The following is a 20,847-nucleotide window of genomic DNA, read 5'->3' on the forward strand; positions in this document are numbered from 1 at the left end:
TTATCCTGAAGGGATGATTTTTATCCGAGGTGAGGAAATAATAGAAATTGATTTGCACTTTACCAATGTCTCTGGCGGTTGCATTGAGGATAGACTAGCGGAAGCTAGCAGCTTACATGGGCTGGCAGTTATCACACTAGTCTCCGTGGGAAATGAGGGCCATGTGGGGAGTGGGAGCAGATTTAAGAGAATATGGATGGGGATACGCAGGGGAAGGGAGGGGGGAGATAGTGCCCCTGGGACTTAGTGAATTGTTAATTGTAGTGCCAACATCCTGGGCCCTGAAGTCCTGAAATTAGTAGGCTCTAAAAACCTGAGCCCAGGTGAGTGACCATTTCCTCTTTCCTTCTTCCCCAAAGAGCCTGGGCTTTGGAGCCAGGCAGATAAGGGTTCAAAACTCCCGCTGCACTCTGGGCAAGATTCCACCTCTTTGATTCACAGCTATGTGCCAAGCGCCTAAAACAGTGTCTGGAACACGGTAGGAGATCAACAAACGTTTGTTGAATGAATGACGATAATCCAAGCCTCCTTTCCTCATCTGTGAATATCTGGAACGGTTGTTGCGTAAGGAAACCACTAGCCCTGAACTTGACGCATAGTAGGCACTCAACAAGTTGTATTTTTCCTTCCCCTTGACAGTAAACGGGGTCCCCGGGCGAGTGCAAGAGGTGGGTCTGAGTCCTGGCGCCCCCCGCAGGGTGGTGGGGAGCACGTGGGCTGGGAGGGCGGGGTGGGAGCCGAGCGGCGGGAAGGGGAGGGGGCGCCGGCCGACAGCTCGCGCGGAGCCGGTCTCCCCGGCTTACGTAAGGCGCGAGTCCCGCGCGGCCGGCTGGGGCTCGGAGTGGGGGCGGGCGGAGGCGGCGCCGCCCAGCGGGATCCGGGCTGGAAGCCTCTCGGAGCGCCGCGTCCCAGCCGAGGTGTGTGTTTGACTGCTTGGGGTGGAGAGGCGTCGGACTCGGGTTCCCCATGGCGGGGAGCGCATCCGTCCGCCCTCGGCGGAGGTGGGCGCTGGGCGGTCCGCGCGGGCGGCGGGGGCCGTGGCGACTCCCGGGGATTGACAGCCGCTGGGGAGGGGCCGCGGCGCAGACTCAGCGCTGCCCACGTGCGAGGGTAGGGGCAGGGGCTCAGCCCCCAGGCCGGCCGGTGCGTGGGGCGACTGGGGGCGCGCTTGGAGTCACCGCCCCTCCCGGCGTCCCCCTCGGTGGAGACTGGCGCGGGGATGCCAGGCCGCCCGGCCCCTTCCTCGAACGCCGCGTGGGAAACGAAAGAGGAAGGGATAGAGGTGGGCCTGGCCGGGCCGCCCTCAGAGCCCCCGAGTCCGACCCCGCCAGGGGCGGGGACTCCGGACTTGTCCTGAATCGCGGCGTGGGGGCGAGGAGGGCGGGGATGGGTAGCGTGGCGCCTTTCTCCGCCTTTGAGCCGGCCCCGGCGCGGGGCTGAAGGGAGGGGTTGTCTCAAAAGTCACTCCTTCCCCCTGCAGGGGCGCCCGGCGAGTCCCCGCGCGAGCGGAGAGTGTCAGAGGCAGAAGCAGAAGCCATAAAGTTCCCCGGGCTTCTCTGAGGCCGCTGTCCGGGTTGTCCGTTTGGCCGCCCCCTCCCTGCCTGGCGAAGGCAATGGCTTCCAAACTCCTGCGCGCGGTCATCCTTGGGCCGCCCGGCTCGGGCAAGGGCACCGTGTGCCAGAGGATCGCTCAGAGCTTTGGTCTCCAGCATCTCTCCAGCGGCCACTTCTTGCGGGAGAACATCAAAGCCAACACGGGTGAGGGGTGCGGGGGCGAGGGGCGGGGGTGAGCCGTAGCGGGATCGGGTTGGGTCGGGTCTCCTCAGTCCCCGGGCGCCCTTCCCCCGCCCGCATGTGGTCGTGCAGGCTCCTACGTGCCTGGGAGCATGCAAACGGTGGCCCGCGGTGGTGCGGCTTAACCGCGCCCCAGGAGGGTGCCGAGGCTCGCCAGGAAGAGGGTGGGAGGTGCATGCTTCTCCTCTCCTCGCCTGGACTCCTCTTGCCTTGGGGAAAAGCCTGTAACCACCCAGCTGAGGGAGAACCAGACAGCTGAAAAACCCGAGCTTCCCTCTCGCCCTGCTTCCTTAAGGATAAGCCCTCCCAGCCCACGCGTCCCCGGGGAACTGGGGCGTCCCCCGCTCTCGCTGCCCACCTGTGGGAGTCCGGTCCCGCTGCGCTCTGGGGAACCTGTGGCGCCGCGGGGCCCCCAGTCGCGCACTGTTCCTGCCCCTCCGCGTCACCCTGGGCCTCCGGGCAGAGCCCTGGTGGCTTTGAAAGGCCTGTCTGTCCGCTGCCGCCTTCTAAGGTAAACTCTCACCACTAACACCCCTCCTTCGCAAGCCGGGGCCTGGCCGTTAGGAGACTACGTAGTAGGAGACTCAATCTGAGAAATTACATTTTGAATCCAGCTTCCCTGGAAATGGCTTCTTGAGAATGCCTCCCTTGGCTGGCGTCGTGAATTTGGGGATGTAAGTCGCCTGATCGCTTAGTCTTTCAATAGGGCCCTTCACCCCTCTCCTTCCACCCCCACGGCAACCCCGGTTCCTGATGAATTGGCATTGACAGGCAAGAGGTAGCTGTTGCGCCGCTGGTACATAACCTTTCTGGGATGCATATTCTCATAATAAGCAACTCCTTTATGAAAACTTGTTATTTGCAAACGGGAGCTTCTCTACCGCCCTCAGCGGTGTCCGGGGTGGTTAATGCCCATCCGTGGGCTAATTACCCAGGGATCTTCATTACAGAAGCGCAGATTAGTTTCAAGAGGACTGTGCTGGAAAACAGCGTAAAACCTAGGAATCTAGGAAGTATCTAGGAAGTATCTCAAAGGCAGAGTTTTATTTATCTCTTAAACAGATTGCAAAAGCAAGCTTTTATTTTGATTTTCAAGAAGACTCGCCCGCCGCCTCTCATCTCTCAGAAGGAAAAGTTGTGTGTACCAGGTTGCACCTGGAATTTTCTCTTGCCTCAATTGGGTCTGTTTTAATTTTAATACCACTTTTCAATGCGTTTTATTCTTTTTGTTTTGGAATGCAGTTTGGGGGAAGAGCAGTGTGAGAGGGAAGGCTGGCTCTCAGCCGGAGGGTTTTGTGATTGGCTCCAGCTTCTCCGTGGTAGGGAGCCAGAGACGTGGTCAGGGGAGGAAACGCTTAAGTGGCATTGGGCCCGTTTCTTAGCATTCCCTCTACCTGACTTGGGGACTCGTTTCCTTCTGGCCTGAAAGACCTCACCCTGTCCATCCCAGACTGGATTAGTGCCCTTTCCATTTTTAAAGAGAATGTGATAGGAAGTGGCTTACTTCAGAACTTTCTTAGAGGTTTTGAAAACTTTCCACTTGCTGTTTTCCCTTATTCTCACTTTTTTTTTTTTTAAACTTTGTTTGGTTTTTGGATTTTAGTTTCTGTTCTCTTTCACACAGCTTCATTTTCTCCAAGTGTTTCTCCCTACAGTATGACATGACTACAAAATGTTCAGATTTTCTTTTTCTGTTGGGTACCAAGTAGTTTTTTTTATAAACCAATTTAAAAACTGTTTATCAGGGAAAGAGAAGAAAAATGAAGGACAGCAATTTGTTTTCAAAGTGGCTTGTTTCTAGTGGACTTACAGGGTTTTCTTGGATTATTTTTCTCACAGAAGTTTCTTAGAGTCTCACAGGCTCATTGCCTGGTAAACAAAACATTCCACGGTATTTTTCTTTTGCCTGTTTGCTTTTAGCTAATTTCCTGATAGAGAAGCACAACAGCTCCTCTGTATGTATACCTTTATAGTTGGAACATTTGAAGAAGATGAGGAAGCATAACAGAACCCCCGGAAAGAAAACCTTGGTAGGAATTCGAGTTGGAAGGTAGCTCAGGCCATCTGCTCCAACCTTGATTCCGGAATACTCCTGTCCACATGGCTTTCCTGCAACCACTGCCTGCTGAATAAATGCTCTTCCAGGGAAGGGCTACTCATTGCTTCTGGAAGTCTTCCCTTACCTGCCCTGGCAGAATTCATTTCTTTCCTCTGCGCGTGGCTTTGTTGATTCTGTTGCTGCTGTCACATACAGTTACAATGCGTTACAGCAAATGTCTGTCTGATTCATCCTGTATTTACCAAGTACCTGCTATGTGTCAGACAGTGTTCTAGGTACTGGGGGGCTGTAGCAATATTTAAGATAATCATGTGTCACTTGTCACTTCTAACTTCACCATGTTCCAGTACCCTCTGAAGAGACTTCAAGGTCAGGGATATGGCAAAGTACTTAATGCATAGAAAGAGTTCAACAGGTCTTTGGGTCACAAATTCTGTCTACTATCCAAGAGTCAGATAGTCTCCAGCAATTGAGTCCATTCTGTTCAGTTTTGATTTATGGTAAAAGTTTGTGCCTACTATGGATCTGAGATTAGTCAGTCTCATGATAGCTGTCACCCTTTGACTTTGTCTAATTGGCCTGAAGCAGTGTAGGCTGAGACTTAATCAAAGACTTTATTTGAAGACTCACACCCAAGTCTTTGGTTCTCATTTTCTTTCTTTCTTTCTTTCTTTTTTTTTAAATTTTTTTTAATGTTTGTTTATTTCTGAGATACAGAGACAGAGCGTGAATGGGGGAGGGGCAGAGAGAGAGGGAGATGCAGAATCTGAAACAGGCTCCAGGCTCGGAGCTGTCAGCACAGAGCCCGACGCGGGGGCTTGAACTCATAAACCGTGAGATCTTGACCTGAGATCGGTTGCTCAACCGACTGAGCCACCCAGGCGCCCCAAGTTTCTCATTTTCTTTAGTGCATGCATTGCATGAGTAAATAGAAGGGAGAATTATAGATTGCCAGGAGGTGGGTCCTACATTCTGTCATAAAGAATATTAGCTTTTCTGTGTATGTGTGTATATGTGTAGGAATGTGGGTGCACACACACTGCTGGCGCTTAGTAGTGAGTCTTATTAAAACTTTATTAGAAGTTTGTTAGAGACATTAGTCTCCATTTGTTGAGTGATAGTGGCTGAAACCTCCCTCTGAAAGGATGTGAGAATCCCGTTTTAAGGGTTGGACAAACAGTGGCATTTAAAAAAATCACCTTATTCTGTACTGGATCTCCTATCTCAAGTACAGGAAAATTGGGAGATTTCCATTTGGAAGCATCCTGGACTTGACTGGGTGAAAGAATGTTCAAGAACAAACGTGTTTCTGCTCTTAATTAATATTAACTGCAGCTTTTGCTGGGGTTTGCATATGGGACCAGCATTTCAAATTAGACTATGGCCTGAGCCTCTTTTCTGTGAAAAGATGACCTAGTTCAGAGGGCTCTGGATTTTTTTTTTTTTTTTTTTTTTTGCATTTGTTAAGTATAAATGTGTATCTTATGTAAGAGTGAAAACTTCTGAGTCTTGGAGGATAGAGAGGTTGTATCTAGAGACTTGACAGAGTTGAACAAGATATCTGAAACAAATTTAAATAGTTGTTCTGTAGAATATTAATAGGATTTCTGGAATATGCTATGTTCCATTTTTTTTTCTAGCTTGGTAAGACTTGGGGTATAGCTCGGGTCAAGGGTCTGACCATTTTGGAGGATCTGTCTATTCCACAGGTCCACTCAACAATGCCTGGTTTCTTTGAGGGTTTTTATGGGTGTTGAAAGAACAATTTGTGACTTGAGTAAGGTGTCCCCTGAGAGTACATCTGCTTTGGCTACATGAACAGCTGAATCTAAGCAGTCTTCAGTGTGGTCTTTTTTTTTTTTTTTTTAAGTTTATTTATTGATTTTGATAAACAGTGAGCTAGTATGGGTGGGGGAGGGGCAGAGAGAGGGAGAGAGAATCCCAAGCAGGTTCTGCACTGTCAGCATAGAGCCCAACAGGGGCTCGAACTGGTGAACCATGAGATCATGACCTGAGTCAGACACTCAACTGGCTGAGCTGCCCAGGTGCACCCAGTGTGGTCATTTTTTATTTATTTTTGAGAGAGCACAAGCAGGAGAGGGGCAGAGAGAGGGGGACAAAGAATCTGAAGCCAGCTCTGCCCTGACAGCACAGAGCCCGATGTGGGGCTTGAACTCATGAACTGCAAGATCATGACCTGAGCCAAAGTTGGACGCTCAAACAACAGAACCACCCAGGTGTCCCCAGTGTGGTCATTTTTTAAAAGGAGCTTTAGTTGTACCTTGTGGAAAATTTGGAAAATGTGAATTAGATTTTATCTAAAGGGCACTGAAAAGCTATTGAAGAGTTTTAAATAAGATAATGACATGAAAGGATTTACTCTAAAAGTTGAACTTTGGGATGCTGTGTGAAGTGACTCCAGTTAAGCTAGAGTGATACCAGGAAGACCAATGTAGATGAGGAGAGTGGACCATGGCTTGGATTGGGGGGTAGTTGTGAAGGCAGAGAGAAATGAAGGGCTTTAGGATGCAAATGAAGGCAGAGCTTACGGGGATGAATGAGCTGGTGGTGAGCGGTGATGGAGAGAAAGCAGCCCAGAGATCAGTCCTGGGATTTTGGCCTTAGCACTTGGGTGAATGTGCCTTAGGGTTGAACTGGAGTGTGCCTAACCAGTCTGGTGTGGAACATTTGGGTTACTTGCTGTTTAATAATGCTCTTATGAACGTCACTGCATGTAAATCATTCAGCAAATATATTTTCCTTGGCATAGGTTACTAGAAACAAAATGACTAGGGGTACCTGGGTGGCTCAGTTGGTTAAGCGTCCGACTTCTGCTCAGGTCAGACTTCTGTTCACTTCACGATCTCATGGCTGGTGAGGTGGAGCCCCGCGTCTGGCTCTGTGCTGACAGCTCAGAGCCTGGAGCCTGCTTTAGATTCTGTCTCTCTCTCTCTCTCTCTCTGTCCCTCCCCCATTTGTGCTCTGACTCTCTCTCTCTCTCAAAAATAAATAAAATCTTAAAAAAAATTTAAAAAGAAAAAGAAATAAAATGACTGGATCAGAGTAGTTTTTAAACTGTAGAAGAAAGGAGTTTTAAACTTAGCTTACAAGAGTGCCTGGCTGGCTAAGTCAGTACAGCATGCAACTCTTGATCTCAGGGTTAATGAGTTCAAGCCCCATGTTGTGCGGGGAGCCTACTTAAAAAAAAAAAAAAAAAAAAATTAGCTTACAAGCTTCTAGTCAAGGGCTTGGTTGAAAAGCAGATAATAGGTTCTAAATTATTCATGTAGTTTTTGGCTTAGTAAATATTTAAGTATAGACATGGGTACACATACATTGATATGTATTTAAACTTTCCTTGTTTTTCTGGTTATAAAAATAGTATGTGTAAGTTATCAAAGGTTTAAAAAAACAAGAAAAATAAATAAGACAAACACTTGTAATCCCACTAACTGGAAGGAAAAAATACTGTTAATACTTTTAAAAACAGTGTATCCTTCCAGACTGAATTTCAAGAATAAACTTTGTATTACTATTTTGAAAATTGCTTGCTTTATTGCACAACATATCATTTATTATTTTTTAGTGTCATTACAATGTGTTCTTTAATATGAGCTTAGTGCCCCTGTACTCTTTTAATATAATTTTTATCCCACTTTTGTTTTTTTTGGAAAGGTAATATGTGCAGATGGTAAAATTTTCAAACTACACCAGAAATGGTGTGGAAAGTCTCTCTCCCCTCCTTGACCAGTGGTTCCCCAGTTACTCTCTACAGGAATACATGTTCCCTGACCCATGGTTCCTCTCTCTACCAGGATACCTACTAGTTACTTTTCTTGAATGTTCATCCAGAGAATTTATGCATACATATATATAGCATATATATAGATGGCAGTAGCCTCTTTTTTAAAAAGTACAAATTTATATTTTGTTTTTCATATCTTTCTTTAGACTTAGCAGTATAGCTTAGACATGGTTTCTATTAGCAGGTATCAATCTATCTTACTTCTTTGAAAAATGGCCACATACTCTTTTTTTTTTTTTTTTTTTAAGTTTATTCACTGAGAGAGAGAGAGAGAGAGAGAGAGAGAGAGAATGGCTGGGAGAGGGGCAGAGAGAGAGGGAGAGAGCGAGGATCCCCAGCAGACTCTGCACTGTCAGTACAGAGGCTGATGTGGGGCTTGATCTCACAAACCAGGAGATCATGACCTGAGTAGAAAATCAAGAGTCAGACGCTTAACCAACTGAGCCACCCAGGTGCCCAGACCCATAATTTTATGTTACAGTTGTAACCATAGTTTTTCTAACCAGCCATTCTCAGACATTTTGGTCTCACATTTAAAACTCATTGAGGGGACCTGGGTAGTTCAGTTGGTTAAGCATCTGACTCTTGATTTTGGCTCGGGTCATGACCTCACAGTTCCTGAGATTGAGCCCCGAGTTTGGCCTGGAGCTGACAGTGTGGACCCTAGCCTGCTTGCTGTGCTTTCTCTCCCTCTTTCTGTCCCTTCCCCCACGCATACTCACTTAAAAAAAAAAACAAAACTCATTGAGGGGTGCCTGGATGGCTCAGTCCATTGAATGTCTGACTCTTGATTTGGCTCAGGTCATGATCCCAGGGTCATGGGATCAAGCCTTGCCTTAGGCTCTGTGCTCAGTGGAGGATTAAGATTCTCTCTCTGCCCATCCCCCACTCTTTCTAAACAAAACGAAACTCACTGAGCACTCCATAGAGCTTTTTTTTTTTTTAATTTATTTATTTGTTTTCAGAGAGCACCCTTGAGCAGAGGGAGAGGAGAGAGAGAATCCCAAGCAGGCTCCACGCTGTTGGCGCCCAGCCTAACACTGGGCTCAATCTCAGGTTTCATGAACTGTGAGATCAGGACCTGAGCCAAAATCAAGAATTGGATCCTTATCTGACTGAGCCAGCCACCCAGGCGTCTCAATAGAGCCTTTTAGATGGATTATACTTCTAGCTACTATATTAGAAGTTAAAACTGGGAAATTTAAAAAAAGTTTGTGAATTCATTAAACATGACGATAAATCCATTACAGATTAACATTTCTATGAAAAATAACTATTTTCCAAAACAAAATCTGAGAAGAATAGTGTTGTTTTCATCTATTTGCAAATCTCTTCAATGTCTTGCTTTGTAAAAGAAAGCTGGATTCTTCTATCTGGTTCTTCGTTCAGTTTGTGTGCTGTGTTGTTTTGGTTAAAGTACAGAAAGAATACTTGGCTTCACATAGATGTGTAGTTAGAGAAAAGGGGAATTCACAGACCCCAGAAAGGGTGTTAATGGACTCCTGGGGTCCTTGGACCTCACTTGGAGAACTGCTGATTTAACTAATCTTCTGTTGATGGAATTTAGGTTAGTTACTGTCCTTTGGTATACAAAGCATGCTTGACTAGGACTTGAATGTCCTAGTAACTATGTCTTTCAGCAAATATGTAAGTGCCAAGCAGTGTTGGCTTGTGGGATACAAAGAAGTGAGACAAAGTCTATTTCCTGAAGGAGGTTGAGGCAGGTAAACAAGGATAAGGTAATAGAGGCTGAAAGATGTACATGTGTAGGTCCTGTGGGATATGGGGTAGTATGGCCAACCTAGCATTGAGAAGGTGGTGAGATTACAGAAGGGTTTCTAGAGATGATTCCCGAGCTAAGTTTTGACGGATGAGTCCAGCTGCCAGGTGAGGAGATGGGATGGTTGTTGCCACCATATAACTGGAACTCCTTTCAGAGCTCGTGTATGGTCCACAAGGGATCATTGCTCTTGTGGCTTGATCACACCTGTGTGTTACCATTTTGGCCTTTATTCATCTCTTATTATGCTATTAAAGGAAAAGGTTGCTGTACCTGCTACATATCACTTTTTCCAGTTTTCATTACTTGGTGCTTATCTTTAAGATACACACAAATATATTAGCATCATAATTTATGAAGCTTTTACACTTCTGCTCCAAACTTCCTAGAACTCAAGTGATGGCACCTGATCATGAAACTCATAAGTTGGGTACCAGACTATTAGCTACAAATCTACCCATTATAGAGGACATATTGAATTGCCTATTTCCTTTAAAATCTACCAAGTAAATTGTTAAATGGTATTAGGCTACTCTGCTCTTAAGCAATCTGTGTAATGCATGTTGTAAGAAGATTTAAGGACTAGGAAATTGTTTTTCTTGTAAACTTTTAGACAGTATTCTTTTACACAGTGGGTCAGATAGCTCAGCTCTTTTAGCAAACTAGATTGTTTTTTAAAGCATGAGCAGGTAGTAGAGGCTTTGCATTACTCTGTACCGCCCGCCCCCACCTTAATGTTTAGTTCTCAAGTTCACCTTTAAGACATGGTCCAAAAGGTCTCATTGGTACAGTTTCATGAAGTACAATTAGATGGCTGATGTTATATTTTAACAGTCCCATGTCCAAGTTCCAAGAGTTCTTGGTACTAGTTAAATGACAGACCTGGCAGCAAGCATCTCTTATTTAGCCAGAGAGGCTGATGATATTGAAATAATGCACAGTCACTCCTGCTCATCAAATTCCCAACAAGCTAGAAATCAATTGTTTTCTGTTCTTCAGCACTTCGTTATTGACCTACGACCTGTGACTTTGGCACTTTATATTCCTGTCATTTGGTCATCATAACTAACATTTGCACTGGTCGAGCATGTGCTAGGCCCTGCACTGGCTAATGGATGTGTTTTATTCTCTAGTCTACACACAGATCTACAGAGCAGTTGTTACTACATCCTTTTGCAAATGAAGAAATGGGCTCAGAGAGGTCGGATTACTTGCTTTAGGTCAAATAGCTAGTAAGGTAGAGAAGCTAGTAGTCAAACTTGGGACTTCATAGGTAGGGTTAAACTTCCCATTATGTCATGCTGCCATCCAGGTACTCCAGTACATAGTGAAATATCCACTTCATGTCTTATAAACAGGACACGGAACAATGGATGGCCAGGGCATCATTGCAGCTCAGCTCTCCACAAGTACACTGAGGTCAGCAGGTTCCAGGGTAGTCTAGAGGTATGTGTTTTGTTGTTCTGTTCCTGAAACATTTAAAACAAAAATCTAAGGAAACGCTGACTTCCTCCTCCCTCCCCAAAAAAAGAACCCCAAAAGGTCTAAAATAGAAACTTTATGCAACTGTGAGGAGGTAGAAATTACCGTTCATTGTAATGGTAAGACTTCTGGAATAATACCTGAGCCTGATGTTTCGTTAGTCATTTGGCAGATGTTTCTATGCCTACATTAGGTATGAGGAGGCATGCAGAAGAACCCTTGAGGCACTCACCATTTCGGGTTCAAGTTCTAGGTTTCGCGTTATGTTCCCATGAGTCATGGTGGGATGTGTGTGGGTGAAGTGTTGTGAGGTCATGGACAAGGTGGGGAGGGCATTGTTCAGGTGCACCTTTCTCCTGGAATCCCTTTCACACTTAATCTCTCAAAGTCTATTTTCAGTCTCATCACTTCTGTGAAGTTTTCCACAGCTGTTGCAGCTACATGTCATTTTTTCTCTGAAATTCCTCTTATACCCATCTGTATCTATAATATGGCATTCATTGTCATCTCCCTGTAAGGTGATCTGTTTTGTAACATCAGTTATATAGTCTCTAACCATCTCAACAGTAAATTCACTAGTGTCAGTTTAGTTCAACAAACGTTTTGATTGCCTGTTATGGCAGGAGGGGAGATGGGCTATAAACAAGGGAAAAATAGTCAAGGTAACCTTGTATACCTTATGCCTTAAGCCTTGTATGCTATATAAGTATTCCCCCCAAAATATGATAGTACAGTGATGGAGAGTGCCTGGGAAGGCCACTTTAGACTGTGGGTTGGAGAAGGCCTCTCTGAGATGATGTTTAAGCTGAGCCCTGAGTGAGGGTAGGAGCCAGGTGTGTGAAGATTTGGGGGCAGAGGAAGGGCATGTGGACAAATCCCTAGAGTAGGAGTGAGTTTTTCCTGGAGGAGAGGAGGCAAGTGTTTCTGGAGCACTGTAAGAAGGAGATGGTAGAAGGGGAGGCTGCAAAGGTTGGCATAGGGCTTTGAGGCATGATCAGGAGTTTGGGCTTCCATGTAACTGGATGAAGAGTGACTGGGGTTTTGTTGTTATTGTCATTATTTTTTATGTATAACACCTTTACTGAGATATCTACAATAGCACTTACCCTTATATAGCGTATAAAACCATTGGTTCCAGTGGTTTTTAGTATATTTATAGCATCATGCAACCATCACATCACTACTGCCTAATCTGAGAACATTTTCATTACCCCAGAAAGAAACTGCACTCATAAGTAGTCATTCCCCATTTCCCCTCCGTCCAGCCCCTGGCAATCACTGATCTACTTTCTGTTGGTATGGATTTGCCTACTCTGAATATGTCAGGTAAATGGACTCATACAAGATACTACTTTTTGTCTTTGGCTTCTTTCAGTAAGCATGTTTTCAAATCAAAGCTCAACTATGTTGTAGTTATGTATCACTACTTCAATCCTTTTTATTGCCAGGTAATATTTATTGTATGGATATACCACATTTTGTTTATTCATTCATTAGTTGATGGATACTTGGGTTGTTTCCTGCTATTAACATTGATATACAGATTTTTATGTGAATATATGTTGTCATCTCTCTTGTCATGTATATACCTAGGAGTGGAGTTGCTGAATCATATGGTAACACTAAGTTTAACATCTTGGGGTGCCTGGCTGGCTCAGGCAGCTAAGCAGTCAACCTTGGCTCAGGTCATGAGCTTGCAGTTTACGAGTTCGAGCCCCGCATCGGGCTCTGTGCTGACAGCTCAGAGGCTGGAACCTGCTTTGGATTCTGTGTGTCCCCCTCTCTCTTCCCCTCTCCTTGTGTGCACGCACTCTCTCTTTCTCTCTCTCTCTCTCAAAAAAAAAAAACATTAAAAAAGTTTTTCAAAAATCTTGAGGAACTGCCACCTGTTTTCCAAAGCAGCTCAACCATTTTATGTTCCCACCAACAATGAATGAAGGTGGCGATGTCTTCATATTCTTGTCATACTTTTTATTGTATGTCTTTTTTGATTTTCACACCCTAATGAGCATGAGGTGGTATCTCATTGTGATTTTGATTTACATTTCTCTAAGCACTAATGATAATTGAACATCTTTTCATGTGCTATTGACCATTTGTACATCTTCTTTGGTGAATGTCTATCCTGTCCATTTTTTAGATGGCCTCATATGTTCCTTCTGTGTTGAGTTCTTTATATATTCTGGATACAAGTCCCTTTTTATTTTTTTTATTAAAAAAATTTTTTTTACGCTTATTTATTATTTTGAGTATTATTCTGTCAGCACAGAGCCTGGCACGGGGCTCGAACCCACAAACTGTGAGATCATGACCTGAGCCAAAGTCGGACACAACCAACTGAGCCATCCTGGCACCCCACGAGTCCCTTTTTAGATATATGACTTGCATATATTTTCTTCCATTCTGTGGGTTGCCTTCTTACCTTTCTTGATGTTGTCCTTAGAAGTGCAAAGTTTTAAAATTTGATGAAGTCCAGTTTATCTGTTTTTTTCTTTTGTAGCTTGCGGTTTTTGGTGTCATTGCCTAATCCAAGGTAAAGCCCTTGTTTTTAAATATGGTACTGACAATCTGATTCATATTCTATTCTGCTTGAAGAAATACACTATTTTTGTTTGTTTTATTTTATTTTAATTTTTAGTTTTTTTGAGAAAGAGCAAGAGAGAGTGCATGCAAGAGGTGTAGAGGGGTAGGGGAGAGAGATTGAGTATATTAAGCAGGCTCCACACTCAGCACACAGCCTATTGCAGGGCTCCATCCCACAAACTTGGGATCATGACCTGAGCCTGGGATCATGACCTGAGCCTGGAATCATGACCTGAGTCGAAACCAAGAGAAACCAAGAGAAGCTCAACTGAGCCACCCAGGCACCCCCATTCACATTTTAAATAGATCACTCTGGCTATTTGTAAACTAGATTGGAAGGTTCTAGAATGAAAGTAGGGAGAACAGTTAAGATGTTAAAATGTCAACAAATGGATAGACTTCAAATATCAGTAACTACTTGTTAAATTCGGTGTATTCCAGTAGCATCCTGTTAATAGGAATCAAAAATGGTCTCCACCTTTAAGGAGTTGACAAGGTAAAACATACACCCAATTAATTGTTTATTAAGGCAGATTATACTGAGTGCTATTAAAAAAATGAATGAGGGGCACCTGGGGTGGGCTTAGTTGGTTAAGTGTCTGACTTCAGCTCAGGTCATGATCTCACAGTTTGTGAGTTTGAGCCCCACATCGGGTTCTCTGCTGTCAGCACAGACCTCTGTCCCCCTCTCTTTCTGCCCCTCCTCTGCTTGCACTCTTTCTCTCAAAAAATAAACATAAACATTAAAAAAACCCATAAAAGAATGACAAATTTTTTATAAGAACACTGAAGGGGTGCCTGTGTGGCTCAGTTGTTTAAGTGTCCGACTCTGGATTTCGGCTCTGGCCATGATGTCCTGGTTTGTGAGATCGAGCCACCCCAGGTTGGGCTCTGTGTAAAGAACACTAAAGTCATTTGTATAAACTTATAGAGTTCTTTTTGTATTTCCAGTGTCTGACATACCGTCAGACAGTGCTTAATAGTTGTTTGATCTATTTCTGGATGAAAAAGTCCATGAAAGCTGTGGGAGAGATGGTGTTAGAACTGAGCCTTGTAGGATGGGTAAGGTACTGGCAGGTAGAAAAATGGGAGCAGGGTGTTTTTGATGGAGGGATCATATATGAGAGGAGGTGATTACATTTAAGGATATTTTGATTGAAACCTAGAGGTGGAACAATTACAGGCATGAAAGTTAGAATTGTCCTTTGGGGCTTTCATGTAATTCCACATTGAGTTTATAAATAGGAAGGTGGTTCGGAATCAATTCCTTCCTCAAATTCCTTTAGAGGTATGATGGCTGTTTTTCATAGCAAAGTAGGAGTGGATTGTAGGGGAGAGAAAGTGGAGCACAGCTAAGGTGGTGTCACAAACAGTTTAGATCAGGTATAAGGTAAAAGTAATGAAAACGGGAATTTGGGAGAAGCTGCAATACCTAATATGACTCTGTGCATGGGAATGGCAGCGCCAAATGCAACTCTTTAAAGGGATGAGTTTCAGTGATTGTGGGGGAAAGTGGACCTAGTTAAAAGGAAGATAGTCCAGGGTTGATGATAATGACAAGTTTAACATACCTGCAGGAAGTTCCAGGTGCAAGTTTCTAGTGGTTTTGGCATAGCGAATGATAGGCACCGGCAGCTGGCTCTGTGGCCTAGAGGAAATAAGGTTGGGCTTTGGAGTCATACCTCTGTCATACCTCTGTCTAAACTTCTTATGGGCTTAGTTAACTTTGGGGAGAGTTAATTAACTTGATTTCCTCAGTTGTAAGAACCCCACCTCACAGGGCTGTTTGGGAGGGTCAGATGGGGTCATCTGCGTAAAATGCCTGACAAGTAGGAGGGTTCTCTCTGTGGTTTCTTCCCTCTTCCCTGGAGTAGTAATACTTTGATTTCATTTAAAATCTTCTGCAGTAAATGTGGTGCTTTGAATGGAATCACTGGCATAATCTAGTGGGATTTAGGCAATACATAGGTGTGTGTGTGTGTGTGTGTGTGTGTGTGTGTGTGCGCGCGTGCGCGCGCACCACTCAGCTGCTCAGCAGAGGCTACAAGCATTCATTGTTTTTAAACTATTAATTGTGCTGACCTAATTTTTAAAACTGTCTTGTTTCCATTCTAGTCCAAACAAAAATACTTCCACTAAATTTCTTTGGGTGCCTCTTTTGGAAGACTCCTTTGGGAAGACCCAAAATTGCTTTTTAGAAATTTTGTCATCATTAAGGTGGACATTTTTCTAACTTTACCTGTATGTCCGATTGGATAGATTTTCTCAAGGTCTTTTAATGTATTGGGCTGCTGATGTATCTGACTTGACTTTGGCTTTGCTTTGTTTTCCTAAATTCTGACTTAACTGCTTCTGTATTTTTTCCTTCTGCATGACCTCTGTAGATCTTGGTAAGAATAGCTAATGTCATTTGCAGGAGAACTATAAAATATTGATTGCATATATGAGTTCAGCTTCCTAATTTTCTTAAATGGTAACTATAAATACTGTCTCAGGACACAGTTTATTTTTTCTATAAGGGAGATTGATTTTTAACTTGTATTACTTCAGTGGCTTAGTTTTAAAAAAATCAAGAATCTAGTTTGGAATACAAAGAAAGAGCAAGACCTCCTTCCCATTGAGCTCATAGTTTTGTTTTAGTTTTCTAGGGTTTTTGGTAACTAAACACTATGCACAACAATGAATGTGTTAAGTTTAATTATTTGTTCCTTTTCTTAATGCCTTAGAATTGGAAGGAATTTGAGTTCTTCTGTCCAAGTGGCCATTCTGTGCTGGGTCCCTTCTCTAGGAGCTGACAGCCAACTCCCCCACTGGAGAAGGGCTTTTTCATTGTTGGATGGGCCTAATTGTTGGAAGACTTTTTTCTTTATACTGAGATGAAAGCCAGTCCTTGAAACGATCATCCATAAGCTGTCATCCACTTGTCCAACTTGAGTCTTTTGGTGTCACACAAATTAAATCCACTAACTCTGCAGATAATTGAAAATAGTTGCTAGGCACCACTTCCCGGACCTAAGTTGTCCTCCCCCCGGCCTCCCATCCAGAAGAATAGCTCTGGTTACTTCAACCATTCTTTCCAAGATAACTTTTCTAAATTCTTTCAGCCTGATTTCATTATGACCCTTTTAAACTCTGATGGCTACCTTCAACAAACAACTGACTAAAATGGTGGGATCATTGTAGCTGTAGTGGCTTTACTTCTAAATCTACTCTCTTTCTAAGTTTTGTTTTGTTTTAAGTTTATTTATTTTTGAGAGAGAGAGAGAGAGGAAGAGCAGGGGAGGGGCAGAAGATCCGAAGGGAGCTCTGTGCAGATAGCAGAGAGCCTGATGAGGGGCTTGAACACACGAACTGTGAGATCATGACCTGAACCAAAGTCCGACACTCAACCAACTGAGCAACCAGGCACCCCTCTACTCTCTTTCAAATGAACACATTATTTGGGAGTATTTCTGAACATTGTCCTGCAGTGCACACTGTGGCTCAGTTAGCTTTGAAAAGCCGACAGTATTTGAGGGTATCTCAGAACCTAAGCACAGACACCTGCTACTCTAGGCTACTCAGATCTGTAGCCCTGTCCTTTGAGTGAGGGGTCAGATACTCTGTCTCTCCCTTGGTTCATTCTGAGCATTGAGATGGCTTAAAGTATTAGGGACAAGTTAGAAAAATTTGGGAGTTTGGTGGAATTACCACTTAGCCTAAATATTGCAGGACACTGATCAGTGATGAATAGATCATGACTAAATTTGCCCAGATTGTCATTAATTATAGTTTATTTGGATAGTTTCTACATACTGTTATATCCTAAAATCTAGGACTGTATGATTTTATGCTGAATGCCTTTGTGATACAAAACTCTAAGAGGTGGTATGTTTGTCTTTAAGAATTTGGGCTCAGGGCGCCTGGGTGGCTCAGTCAGTTAAGCATCCAACTTCAGCTCAGGTCATGATTACATGGCTCATGAGTTTGAGCCCCGCATCGGGCTGCTTCGGATTCTGTGTCTCCCTCTCTCTCTGCCCCTCCCCCTCTCATGGTCTGTCTCTCTCCCCTTGAAAAATAAACAAACATTTTAAAAAATTAAAAAAAAAAAAGAAAAGAAAAAGAGTGTGGGCTCCGAACTACATAGCTGGGTTTGGAATCTGACTTGGTGACCCTTACTCTACAATCTTGGGCAAAGTAACTAACTTTTTTGTGTTTATTCATTTATAAATGAGAGTAATGGTGAGACTACCTCACTAGATTGCCTCGTGAGTATTAAGTTAATGTGTGTTGGCAGGGCTGAGGCTGTGGTAGGGTGAGGTGAGTAAAGCACTGTCCTGGAGTGAAAAATTTAAGGGGTGCCCATTAAACTCAATAAATCAGTGGTAGTGCAATAGAATGAACAAAATACAAGAATTTAAAATAAAAACCAGACCTGACAGATTGAGAAAGAATTGTTATGGATGGGAGTGAGTTGTTTAAATGCAGGGTTGGGTTGATTTTCATCATAGATTTTTTTGCACTAATTTTGGTAGTTTGAAATATTGCATTAAAATATTATCTTAATGACTAGAATTTGGTTTTTTGTTGCCCTCTTCAATTTTTTTTTTGCCCAAGGTGAGTGCCTCACCCAGCTGATCCTAGTTGTAGGCCAGTGTGTTGGTGTTTGTTGTTAGTAGTTGATTGCAGTGTTAGTTTTGTTAAGGAAATACATTTAAGATTCTTGCAGAAGGATTTTTTCCCCCCCAGCTTATATGTTTCTGTTAGGTTGTCTCAGAACACCAGTCAAAATCTATCTTGTCAAGGTTAGTTTTAGATTTGAATGTCATGTTACAAACACTGCTGGAGCTCAAACCCTGGAGAATAAAAAATGCATTCTCTTAGCTTATGTCTAGAGGAATCTAGCCAAACCAAACAGCACTGAAACATTGCATTTCCTTAATGGCCAGGATTGTGAAAGACAGCCACAGATGGTTGGCTGAGCCATAGCTGGAACTACTGTTAGTCGGGGTGAGATATTCTAAGTGGCAGAAGCCAGGAACCCAATGCGGGTGGGAAGTGGTGTTTCTAGAAGTGAAATTAAGATGATAGAATCTTTCCATAATTCTGGTTCTGATCCAGTTTGCCTTTAGCTATATAGACCTGATTATAAACATGTTTTGGAAAACTGTTTCATCGTTACTGGCCAGTGAAAGGCAAAAAAAGTTGTAGGATTGATTTTTAAAGCGTGTTGTTCTTAACAGTTGAAGTGTTACACAAGGCAAGGCAGCTGTCTGTTAGGACATCATTCCTCTTAAAGTGCCTACTTGCTTGCTTTTTTTCTTTCTTTTTTCCTTCCTTCCATCTTTTTTCTTTTTGATACAGATTCATCCAGTGTTGCTTTCTACACAAAGGAGAAGTAATTGCTCTTAAAAATGTCGTATAAACTGGATGTTGATATTTTGCGTAAAATATGTGGAGTTAAGTAAACAAATAATCACGATAGCAGTTATTGTTTGCTTTGATTAGGTTTAAATTTACCCGAAGACTTTATCATTTTGTTCTGAGATTGCAAAGAGATAGAATCCAATTATATACTTGAGAAGTGCAGTGACTTGAAAACATCACCTTATTTTGCTGGTTGCTGCCAGACATTGCTGCCTTGCTGTGGCGAGGTGGCTCTGTTGTTTTGAGTTTGGTCATTTTTAGAGACTCCAGATACCTTCTGGCTTTATAGTTAAAAAAAAAAATTGGAAAAAAAATTTTTTTAATTTTATTTTTATTTTAGACAGAGAGAGAGGAGTGCGAGTCGGGGAAAGGGGCAGCGGGAGAGAGAGTGAGAATCCCAAGGAAGCTCCAGACTCAGCACCGAGCCCGACACAGGGCTCCATCTCATGACCCTGGGATCATGACATGAGCCAGAATCAAGAGTCGGACACTCAACCGACTGAGCCAGCCAGGCGCCCCAAGAGGTGGAAAATTCTTGTCTCAAAAAAGTGTATGTCACCTCTGTACCAATTTTTGGAGAACAGCTGTGGCAGCTGCTTTGTTTTCCTCCTTTAATTTGGCAGGTGGAGAAAGCATGGAAATTTCAAAGTGAGTTCTAAAATTAGAAAGTCTGGTGGAGCATTCACTTTCATGTATACGGTGTTTGGAATAGCATTGTGTGGCAGAAGAAGATGTAGAGACTTGAGACTTAGGGGTTGAAATCGAGCAGCCAGTACATTGCTGGCAACATACGAGGCAAACATCTTCAGATATCTAGGAACTCATATTTGGAATAGAGGCAACTATGGGAGTCAGTCGTCTTACCTGGAAAGTGATCCTTGGTTTAATGGGCAGAGTTTAATATTTCCTATTGGGCAATTTACTGATGATGCAGGCTGGCTGGGCCTGAGGGTCCTTGGCTTCGTGCAGGATAGAAATCAAATGAGAAGAAGTGAGAGCAGAGTTTATTGAAGATTTAGAGAGAGCAGATACAGATAGAGCATGTGGGAGCCTCTGAAAGGAAAGGAGAGAGACTGTCGTCTCGCTTGAGGTTTGGGTCTTTATTGAGGACGGTGGTTTGGTGGATGTGCCCTCTCAGGCACCGAGCTAGGTGTCCTGCATGAGTCTTATGCCCTGGAGCCCCAGGTCTTGGGGTCAGGATGTTTGCAGTCAGTGGTCTTGGAAAACCTTCATGACATCCCTGTCTGCCCAGTCACTCCTTAGATGTTACCTATGTGCTAGAAGACTCCAAAGAAATCATTAAGTCCTTTAGGGAGAACATACATTTTCAGTACCATAAGCCATGTGTAGGGTGGGGTACCGGTCCTAGCAAGAACAGAAGCAGGAAAATGAGCCCCCAAAATCCCAGGTTTTTGTTTTTGTTTGTCTTTTCACAAGGTCCCTTCAGTTTCTCTGTCTCATTACCAGCTCATATTTAGATTGGTTAGACTTAAATTAGGTGAAGACTTCTAGAGTCCTAAGATGAAAATGCAATGTTTTTTTCTCTTCGTCTTCACTTTCTTTTCTGCTTCTAGGCCAGCTTGCACTGAGTTTTAAAGAGACTTGTGAACCACAAATCCTGGTGGTTGGTGTTGAGTCATGATGTGTGGTGTGGGAGTGACCGCAGTGCATGGGACAGGCGTTCTCTCCCTGTGAGGGTGATTAGTAACACTGGGTAATAGTCTGTGGTCGTGGACTGGTCCTCCATCATTTTCTATTGAATCAGAAGGACCTGGGCCCTCACCACCTGCTTCGTGGGCACACAGCTCTTTACTCCACCGCTTATGGTACTGGCCACTGTCCCTAATTACCTCCTTCTCAGATTTCATGCTTCTCTAGGATTCTTCACTTCTGCTTTTCGGTCTTGTAAGGGCCTCCCTTTTCAGCATTCTTTTCATC

At 43.8% G+C, this 20,847-nt stretch overlaps 1 protein-coding gene across 7 annotated transcripts in view; it reads left to right on the top strand.

The window, feature by feature from the left end:
• The first annotated feature begins 865 nt into the window (after positions 1-865).
• The window catches only part of AK4 (adenylate kinase 4), an 88,839-nt gene continuing 68,857 nt past the window's right edge, over positions 866-20,847 (top strand). For 4 of the 7 annotated variants that reach the window (XR_006221551.1, XM_042997476.1, XM_042997478.1 and 1 more), the window contains exons 1-2: positions 877-917; positions 1,481-1,758. Coding sequence is in view for 4 of the 7 variants with exons in the window: in XM_042997476.1 (XP_042853410.1) it covers positions 1,614-1,758 (145 nt within the window). In the remaining 3 variants the exon portion in view is untranslated. Of the gene's footprint in view, positions 918-1,233; positions 1,283-1,480; positions 1,759-10,796; positions 10,885-20,847 lie in introns of those variants that run through there. The other 3 variants (XM_042997481.1, XM_042997477.1, XM_042997482.1) reach the window with 3 other exon arrangements.

The sequence above is a fragment of the Panthera tigris genome, chromosome C1, assembly GCF_018350195.1.
Source record: "Panthera tigris isolate Pti1 chromosome C1, P.tigris_Pti1_mat1.1, whole genome shotgun sequence".
Classification (NCBI taxonomy): domain Eukaryota; kingdom Metazoa; phylum Chordata; class Mammalia; order Carnivora; family Felidae; genus Panthera; species Panthera tigris.